The 10,483-nt window shown below is 35.7% G+C and overlaps 1 protein-coding gene across 1 annotated transcript; it reads right to left on the bottom strand.

Moving 5' to 3' along the window:
- On the bottom strand, positions 1 to 6,848 carry LOC133189963 (WW domain-containing oxidoreductase-like). Its single transcript, XM_061325411.1, has 8 exons — positions 6,736 to 6,848; positions 6,266 to 6,351; positions 5,758 to 5,962; positions 5,613 to 5,647; positions 5,200 to 5,400; positions 4,670 to 4,820; positions 3,256 to 3,382; positions 1 to 142 (listed from the first exon to the last, which is right to left on the bottom strand). The coding sequence occupies exons 1-8, from the start codon at positions 6,809 to 6,811 to the stop codon at positions 43 to 45; spliced, it is 981 nt and encodes a 326-aa protein (XP_061181395.1). The 5' UTR covers positions 6,812 to 6,848; the 3' UTR covers positions 1 to 42.
- Between the last annotated feature and the right edge of the window lie 3,635 nt (positions 6,849 to 10,483).

Below are 10,483 nucleotides of genomic sequence, written 5' to 3'. Positions count from 1 at the left end.
TAAAACACCAAACATTTAATTATAACTGACACAAAAGACGATTTATGACTTCGTACTAAATATCTGTAGATCTTCCTCCTTGAGATGACCTTGCAGACAGTTCAAACTATACCACCACAGTTGTTCCTGATTTTCAACATTTCTGTCAAATAAAATGAAATCAAAATTTAAAAACTAATATTAAATTGACATTTTTGCTGAGTATTCTAAACATACTTTGTATTGCTATTCAATCGCACTTCCAGCAAGCCCAGAAAAAAAGGAATCGAGCTTAGCGCCAGTGAACGAACTGTTCAATCATTCGAAGTTGTTCTCTCTCACGGGAAAGGAAAGAAAGTTGCAGTTGGCATAAAATACATGTAAACTGATTAATAAATTATTGGACCCCCCTCCCCCCCCCCCCCAGTTTCTTACCGGCATGAACTAGTTATTATACATCAAAATAATTTGTTTAGAAAAAACGGTTGCTATTTTGAATTTGGTACCTACCATTAAGTTTTTTAAGATTGATATTAGGCAAGGTATACGCCGTACATGTAGTTATATACACGTAGTGTTAGCTGTTTAGGCAGATTCCGTAAATGAAGTCATTCCAAGAATGAAATAATATCATTAGCTGTACAACACTGAAGGTGATATGGCTAATCCTATTCTCTTTAGAGAAGTGGACAGACTTTCGCCTACATACATGTATGCGAAAACCTGTCCACTTCTCTAAAGAGAATAGGCTAATCCGATTGCAACTTGACTGTCCAGAGTGTGGAAACTACTATTCCTTATGATTAAAACATATTGTCATAATGTACAGCGTTTTTGTAAATTTTTGCTGACAAAGAGCAAAGTTCACTTGGGGCCATTGTTGGCCCTGTGAATTTCTGAAAAATCAAAAATATTCAGTTTTAGTTGAAAATACATTAAATTTCAATTGAACACTTGGTGACTGTATATCTATTGCAAATGACCTAACTTTCTCGCTAGTCCATGTATTATGACGTCATGAATCTATTCATATTATCTCAAATCTTGAAAATTTCTTCAAAAAAATGGCCAAAAATTTAAGCTTTATTTTCAATATTTTCCATAGAACCTACCTCTGGTCCAAAATGTTCAATTATATATTGAAAGAACTGTTTCAGACGATTATAATTCATGTTGTATTTTTTGGATCGAGGGGTGGGCTCATAATTTAATTCTTTGCTGAAGGTACTCAAACACACCAATTTTCTTCAAAATTCAAGAATATTGCAATTTCACAAAGCCTGTGTTTCAATACCTGGACTCGACGAGGAAACTTTTTTTTTTACAGGAAATGAAAGAACTAAGTCTTTACTTTATAGTGATGTTTGAAATGGGGCAATTATTGGTTTATTGGCAGGGCCATTTTATGGATAATGCGAACCCTATCTCTTACAACTAAACTGGTATATATGTACAGGTACAATTATTACACTCACAATTTCCACCAGCAAAAAAAAAAAACATTGAAATTCTTTTGTGCGATATGGAATTCAGATATAAAATATGTGACATGAAAAAGAGAAGGTTATATCCGAACGTGCATTTTAGCGATTTTCACCCTTAATTAGCCCGAGATCATATTACCCAACTAATCCTAGACACTGTACGTAACATCGACATCTTCACTTTTCTTTCTTGTTCTATCACTAAAAAATATCTTGGGATTGTAAATAAAATGGAGGATAAAAATAATACAGTTGTAATGAATTCAGATCAATATATATCTCAGAAGCCACAACTGCCCACAAGGCACGAGATAACTTAATTAAAGGTAGAAAGGGGGTGTGGGTGGGCTAGGTTGCAATGGGCAAGTAATATCAGACACAATGTCTCTGATAAATACACCGGTCAAATATTTTCTTTCCTTGGCAATCAGAGCCAATCACAACAGAAAACATACTAGATGGACAAGTAACGTCGGAGCCCTAAAACTCCTGTCACACCGGGACTGCGTCCTCACAGCGATCGCACGGCGTTCATAAAAAATGCAAAACGCCGAGGTGAGCGCAGTAGAGTCTCCTACAGCGCCGTGACAACGCGGCGAGATATCCACTGAACGCGGTAGGGTCGCGTAGGGTCTCCTAGAGCGCCAGGGGACGGCGCGCACTTTGGGCACGCACAAAGTACGCGCCGTGTGATCGCCATCTGATAAGAACGCAGTAGAAACGTAGTATGATCGCCGTAGCAGCGCGGTGAGGTCTCCAACAACGCAGTTGGAGCTCCGTACGCACGCCGTGAAGACGCACATGATCGCAGCATGAACGCAGTGATAGAGGACTGCGCTTTCACGGAGACCTCGCGGAGTTCTTGGAGATGTCACTGCGTTTCTGTCGCGCTTTTACGGCGCTTCCAATGAGATAAATTGTCGAGATTTATTGACTGCGATTACACAGCGACAAAAAGGAGTTGTCACCGCGATCATTGCGCTCCCTTGGCGTTTCTACCGCGTCCGTCTGCGATCACAATGTGCTTTCACGGCGTTGTTAGAACGTTGTCAACCAGCTTACAAAACAAAGAGCAATGGCCTCATATTTGATCAGCAATAATTCTAACGTATTTGTTGCACTCCTGGCCAGGAGCATGGGAGTGGAATTGGGAAGTAAAAAATTACACCAGAACCTGTTGCTCAGTGGAGTTGCGATGGAATTACTTAAATTTTATAACAACTTTTCAGTGTGTTTATTTTTTTATATTTATAATAAAATCAAACAAAAAAAAAACACATCTGAATTGATATAATTGAAAAAAGAAAGGTTTTAATTATAAAACTGTCAGTAATTTAGTACTGCATTATTCAAATAGATCATTTTTAATTAAAGAATATTTCTTGTCATAAGTAGAAGTCTTTTCGTCATGTGACTTGAATCTTTAAAAAAAAATGTGTTACACTCCTTCTGAATATATATCCATAGTGAAGAACGCATTATAAACGTATTGTGAACGCAGCAAGCGCAGTGAAAACACCGTAAACGCGAGATGACAACTCCTAACACGCCGCAAAAGCTCCGCGGAAGCGCAGTCAATCGCGAGGAGATCTCCGTGGGAACGCAGTAGCACGCCGCGAGAACGGCGTAGAAACGCGTGGGTCGCTGTAGGGACGCCGTGACATCTTCACATTGTAAAATTTTTACAGAAATTTTTGCAATTTCCCTGCGATTCCACTGCGATTTTAAAATTTTTACAAAGCCATAATAACTCCGTGTGGACGCAGCTTGGTGTGACAGGGCCCTTACATACCTAGCTTCGGAGGACGAGTTAGCAGGGGTGCACTTGTCGAAGTAGATATCCCTCAAACCGACGTGTTTCCGGTTAATGGCGGCGTCGATGCTGGTTATTGCGCCTTTGTATGGAGTTATAGCCAAACCTGGATGGGATAATGAATCATTGTTTTCTGTAGACACATAAATGTCAATTTTAATGCACAGTTTCTAAAATAATCCATTGAATTGACATGCACAAAGGTTTTTAAAACTGTTTTCTAATTTTTCATTCTGATGATGCACGCAAGGTTTAGTAGATAGACATTTGTGGACGAGGTTTTACAAGCACCTCCTATGCTACTTAAATAGCTAATTATCACAATGTGATTGATTTTCAGAACTATATCTTTGTATAACACGAATGTTACAGAGTTTGATCACAAACTACAGACGGCTTTTTCTATACAATAAAAATTGTAACCTTTAAAAAAAGATTCTGTCGATTCTTCGGTGTTGATTCACATTGCACTAAACGACACAGAATCTCTGAATAATTCAATCAACTAGAACTTCAAAAATATCGCCGCTTTAATAGTTAATATTTTTGAAAATTTTGATGTTAGCTTTTATTTAAACGTCTCTTACAATATGCTGAGTTGTTTGCCCTGTGACTGTAAATTCTGGAGTCAAAGATTGGGGGCGTACAAGGCGAGGACAATCCTCACTCTGAGAAAATATTCTTCTCAATTTTCAAGATCAAGGAAAATTTTTAATTTTCAAAATTATGTTGTCAGTAGTGTTTTCTTTTACACATTTGTTTTATGTATTTCATTGAATAATTTATTGATTGATAATTTGTTTTTAAGCTGACTGTTAAACTGAAGCATATTTAATGAAAAATGGGTCTATCAGAGCCATTTAAAATGATTTTTGAAAAATGAATGGGTCAAGTTAAGTCTCCATTTTACATAACGCTTAAATGGCAGAAAACTTAGTATAATATCTTTTTTTATGCTTTAAAAAACGGAGTCTAAACCCATTCTATATGAAAGATACAAGGAGACTGCGTAGCGAAGTGATCAACGCGTTTAATATTACGACCAATCGCTAGCTTTGGAGCGAGTTCAAATCATGCACGAAGTTCTTTTTTTCACATACTTTAAAAACATAAGTGAAAAATAATTAAATTACTCATCAAAAAATAATTCAATGAAATAAGGGAATCAAATATGTTAAAGATGATACTATCAACACAATTTTTCTATGAACTTTTAGAATCTTGTCTCAGAGCAGGGGAGGAGGTCCCTTACTTTGTACACCTCCATTCCTTGAGAGACCCAACCTTTGACTATTTATTCTGAGCCCATTTTCAAAGTCTAGTTGTAGTCACTTCCTTGTTTAACAGCATTGCGACAAAAAAGTCCTAATTAATTAGACGAAGCTTCATTTACCGATACATTTTGCACACTTATATCTCCATGTCCACGAACAGTCATCCCTAAAGGACCGTGTGAACTCCGAGTCCACGACACCCGGATGTAACGAGTTCACAGTGACATTCGATTGGTCAATTCGTCTATTTAAACAGTACATCTGCATCACCTGCAAAGACGGAAGTTGAATTTTTTCTTTACATGCATGAATCGTGAAATCCAGGAAATTCAAATAATAGCTTTGATCAGCAGGATATAGGGAAAGCATTATAAAAATAATCATCGAGAGGTATCAGCTTTATCTATGTAAATTGAAGGAAAACAAACAAAGGTGAAATAGATGTAATCACATTAATTGACATTGACTATAATTTTTGATTGCAGATTCAAATATCCCTGTAAGCCATTCTGTTACAACAAGAGATGACATGGAAAACTGCGGTGCTCAACCTCCCAATTCTGATCACAATTTTACTTGATTGATTTATTTATTTTATTGATCTCAATCAAATCATATTTTCCTCTTTTCTATTCCAACTTCGTCTTACTTGATAAAGCTTCGATTTGTAGTAGTAATCAGCCCGGTCAAAATTAGCCTCATTGTACTGTTTGGCCTGTATTTTATCTAGATCGAAGGAAGTCCACTTGTGGGCAATGCTGGACACCAGAACAATGCGACAATCAGAACCACTTCTCAACATAACAGGAAGCAATTTCACAATTATTAGGAAATGTCCTAAGTAGTTTACCTACAAAAATACATTGTTAGAAAAGTCAAGCTTAGCTCATAAGGTACCTCAGCTAGACAAAAAAGCATAGAGTTTACTACAGTGTATTTTATGACTTCTACAATAAGAAAAAAATGTTACTACACTTTTACTGATATTAAAATAAAACCCACTAGCATCAACACGATTCTGGTCGATCGATTATATTTGAAAGGAAAACACAATGAACTTACTTGAAACATCATCTCATTTCCGTCTTCCGTATATGCTAAAAAGTACATGTTCATTTAAAGCAAAGTTAGCATCTATAGGGCTTTTCATACAAGAAAAAATATAATAAACTGTGTTCGTATATAATCTCTATTTAACAATGCTCACCTAAAGGATGCATGCCAAGACCGGCATTACAGATTAGAACATGCAGTAATTTGCCCGAGGCCTTAAATTCTTCAATAAACTTCTCAGTCGAGTTCAACGATGAAAGATCCAGCTCCATAAACTCCAATGACAGCTCCCCTGTCGTTAAATTGGGGGTCCCCTTCTTTTTCTCATCTTCAAAATCCGCCTTCATTTTCGTTGTGGCCTAGATGGTAAATAGACTAAGTCTGGAATCACAAGAACCTTTTCCCCTCAAGAGTTAAATTTGTTATAAATGTATAGAAAAATAATATTGTATATATTCTATGCTTTGTTTAGGTAAACTAAAATTGTTGGGCCAGTAATCTAATACATGCACATGTGTTTCTTTACGTATTTTATACATCAGATGTAAAGGATAGATTATTTGACAGGGTACTTATTATTACAGTTGATTTATCACAGACACACATGGAAATATAATTATCCAAATAATCGTAAATTCTACAAACAATTTTGAGATACTAACATGCATTGCACGATCCTTTGATCTACATGCAATGATTACATGTGCCCCCAACATAGCGATCCATTTGGCTGTCTCATAACCAATACCTGAAAAATAAATAGACAGTAGACTTGTACCCACCCCACTCTGGGTCCACCCCGATTAATTGTGAAATTGGCATTGCGTGAGCAAACTATTGTTTCAATTGATACATAAATAATTTTTGTAGCAAAATGATCAGCAACAAGACATTAATAATTTTGCAAAATTTAGAAACACATAAAAATTAAAAGGCACTTCATCTTAAATGTAAAAGGAATTTTAAGTGTGTGTAATATGTTCACGAGTTACCGTTCCTTGTAGTGCTTCTTCAACTATCAGGTACATATATACCCAGAAGTTAAGTATAACACTTTGTAATCACTGTAACAAGTAATCTTCAAAAACATTGTTTATAGATCCATTCACTATTTCTATTTAAAAACATGTACCTGTATTTCCTCCCGTAACAATAACGATCTTATCGGAGCTCAGTGTTTCCCGGGGAAACGAGGGCGATCCTCCCATTTTGACAATATCCTCCTTTCAGGTGAGAATTGACTGTCACAACAACTTAAAAATTTTAACAAAAACAACTGTCACTGTTGTGATCACGGTAACTACATTGTATCCGCTTTTGGGTAGAAAGTTAGTCATAAGGGATGTAAATCATTACCAATTGCGTACGATTAAGATACCATGTACTGATCAAACAAAATCAGTTAAAGAGAAAGTAGAGGTACTCGTGTATGTAAATACGATGTCCTAAATACGGACCAGAGTTCAAGGAGCAAATATGAGGAAGAAATGATGTGAGTATGCTTCCCAAAAATATGCTCTTACATGTGGATTATCTTTTACGCATTTTTAAATATAACATGTATCTCTTTTTTAAAAAAAAAAAAAAATAATTAGAGACCTATGTACACCATAACTAGCTGACACTGAAACAAGTTTTTGCAGACAAAATATTTTATAAAAGTAGGGTCATTTAATTTGGCCACAAGCCAAGGGTCAAGCAGGGACAAGCAAGATCTACACACATAGGCGCCGTAACGATGGAAAGCAAATCAAAACTACACGATCTCCTTTGCTCATACAATATCATACTTTTATCCTAGTAGAGGAGTCCAAATCCATCCGCATGCTATATAATCAATATATATGATATTAACATATATGAGGATGCTTTGTTGCGGTTATTAAACACTTTTAGGGCAAAACTTTGTTTAGACCTGATGTAACTATTCTTATTTAAATAAAAATATAGGATGATTCTTATTATCTGTTTATTTTCCAGGAACCATCAAGGTTTGCGCAAATGTTGTGGATATATATAGAAAAATACACACACAAATTGACGTCTTCGATTAGACAAACTCGCACAACCACTGGCACAGATAAGCAAAAGTTATTTTTATGAAAACCTGAATGCTCTAACGACTCTACAGATTAATTAGAGACTGAATTTAGAATTTAAATTTTAGCACATGACGTTAGTTTTTTAAATTGACCTGATTAGCACTATCTAGGAACTAGCAATTCGAGTAAATTAAGGAAGAATTATCATGTCGTTTAGTTAAATTTAAAAATCATAGATATCGTATTTTATTAATTTTACACGCAGAGAGATCACAAACTTTACAGGAGACATTTTCGTATAATCAACCTCCTTCTGTATAAAACTTGCAATTTTACATTGAAAGTTTTCGACACATCCTGTACATATAGATATGTCTCCTTCTCTTGGGTAAATATTTCATGAGTCATGATGAATATACATTCAGGCATACATACAGACAAAGTAACATGACCCCAAAATCTTTAGGATTCTTGCTCTTGTAGTAAATATTTCTGTACCAAATTTATTTGCTGTAAGTGACAAAACAGGCATGCATGCATACATATTTATTATGTGACAAAAATATATCGCAGACCAGTAATTTTTAAGGTTGAATGTAATTATGTTCTTTTAGTAAAAATTTGCTGGTATATGTTGGTCCATTATATTCATTACAAAGATGCAAAGAATGTATGTGTATTAGTGTTAAATTATATTAAAATCCACGCAGCTACATAATTGCATCATCAAATTATTTACAAAGTTTTTAAAATAAATTTCGTCCAGGTCCACTGTATCAAAAGCCAGAGGAGCTTTAACATCACTGAGAAAGTTCTGGCATCAACACCGTCTTCAAGAGCAAATAGTCCTTGGTGCAGAATCGAGGAAGTTAAATAAAGAATAATCAACAGCATAGTTGTTTTCCATACCCGATGTCTTCAAAGGATACTTCGAATCTTCAAACCAAATATCATGAGCAACGAAGACTTGTAGGAGAACAAACACCCAGCAACTCTCCACAAAGATCAAGGACCATCGGTAGAGAAAACTTGTACAGGAGAACAAACATCCAGACACTCTCCACAAAGATTTAGGACCGTCAGCAACGAAGACTTGTAAAAGGATAACAAACACCCAGCAACTCTCCACAAAGATTTAGGACCATCAGCAATGAAGACTTGTACAGAAGAACAAACACCCAGCAACTCTCCACAAAGATTAAGGACCATCATCAACAAAGATTTGTACAGGAGAACAAACACCCAGCAACTCTCTACAAAGATTTAGGACCATCAGCAACGAAGACTTGTACAGGAGAACAAACACCAAGCCACTATCCACAAAGATTTAGGACCATCAGCAATGTACAGAAGAACAAACACCCAGCAACTCTCCACAAAGATTAAGGACCATCAAAAACAAAGACTTGTACAGGAGAACAAACATCCAGGAACTCTCCACAAAAATTAAGGACCATCAGCAACGAAGACTTGTACAGGAGAAAAAACCCCAGCCACTCTCCACAAAGATTAAGGACCATCAATAATGAAGACTTGTGCACTCGGCCACACTCCGCATAATTAAAGTCCATCAGTAACGAAGATTTGTACAGGAGAACAAACACCCAGCCACACTCCACAAAGATTAATGATTCACTCTCCATAGAGATTAAGGTGGATAGACCATGCATTCAGGATGCCCTCAGACTCCATCCTTAGAGTGCACCGAGATGGACTCCTGTAGGAAAGAGAAAGAGAGGAAGATCTAGAGAAACACAGAGTCCGTCCACTGGTGAGATGACAGAGAATGGATGAACATGGGGAAAGATACAACTGTGGTCCCAGGATAGATAGCAGTGTGTAAGACTATGGTAATGGACTAATGTGCAAACCAGCACATGAAGTATTTAAGTATTTTCACTACTCTAACTTACCGGTAAGCTTGAATATAATTATCAGTTATTCTACGATAAAAGGACCAATGCAGGGTATAAAACATGGAAAATTAATTGCTTCAAAGACCCAACTAAACAACATAATTATTTAAAGGATATATTAGTGCATGTGAAAGAAAGAAAATTATCTAAAAGTCTGGTATCGTTATCTTTTTACGAAAATTTCGATATACCGGCAGTCATAAGGCAATGTTATGGAAATTAATGCTAAACAAGACTCATTATAATTTAGATAAACCCGAATCTGACCTATTTTTCGTTTTCTGATGTTGAGTATAGAACGGTATAACATGAATTTTAAAGTCTGGCACGAATATGGTAAATCTAAAATTTCAGGGAAAATATCGTTACGTAAGTTACTTGTAATCGTTATATAAGTTAATTTTTAGCATAAGTTGAACTTCTCGGCAATAGACATAATTACTTAACGTTTGTTTTAAGATACTAATCAAAAGTATAAAGTAAATCGCTAACATTAAAAAATGTTATTTGGTCAAATTTTTGTAGAATGACTGTGATAAACAATTCCCTCTTCTCCAAAAGAAATTCAAGTAACATATTCAGGATTCATGAGATGAGAAAAACGCAATCATAAAGTACCAAATTTTAGCGTTTCTTATCGCTATGGAAATTATATGACCAAAATATCACATCACTAAATGGTTGTGAAACATAAGTCAATCATGACAAATAATTTGCATGGATCAAACCAAGCACATGTCACACTTAACAAGAAGCATACAGCCTACATACTTTTTGATTATACAATAAGCGAAAATTAAATTTCTTGGCTCTGAAAAAATTATTGAAGAATTTTAATGAAACTTGAGCATATCATGAATAGTTTAAAGCGAAGAACTGGTCAAAATCAGCTTAATAACATTTTTTTCAAAATCAGAAGACC

This window comes from Saccostrea echinata, unplaced genomic scaffold, assembly GCF_033153115.1.
Source record: "Saccostrea echinata isolate AGI-Se365-2 ecotype Australia unplaced genomic scaffold, CSIRO_AGI_Sech_v1 ptg000020l, whole genome shotgun sequence".
Taxonomy (NCBI): Eukaryota; Metazoa; Mollusca; class Bivalvia; order Ostreida; family Ostreidae; genus Saccostrea; species Saccostrea echinata.
The sequence above is the reverse complement of the archived record's forward strand: the minus strand, read 5'-3'. Positions and strand labels throughout refer to the sequence as shown.

Bases quoted from the DNA above. Each gene is read 5' to 3' on its own strand.
- LOC133189963 (XM_061325411.1), bottom strand. From the start codon at position 6,811: ATGGGAGGATCGCCCTCGTTTCCCCGGGAAACACTGAGCTCCGATAAG. The intron at 6,352-6,735 runs GTACATGTTTTT...TTTATTTTTCAG, and splicing joins TGTTACGGGAGGAAATACAG to GTATTGGTTATGAGACAGCC. The intron at 5,963-6,265 runs GTTAGTATCTCA...TTTACCATCTAG, and splicing joins CAAAGGATCGTGCAATGCAT to GCCACAACGAAAATGAAGGC.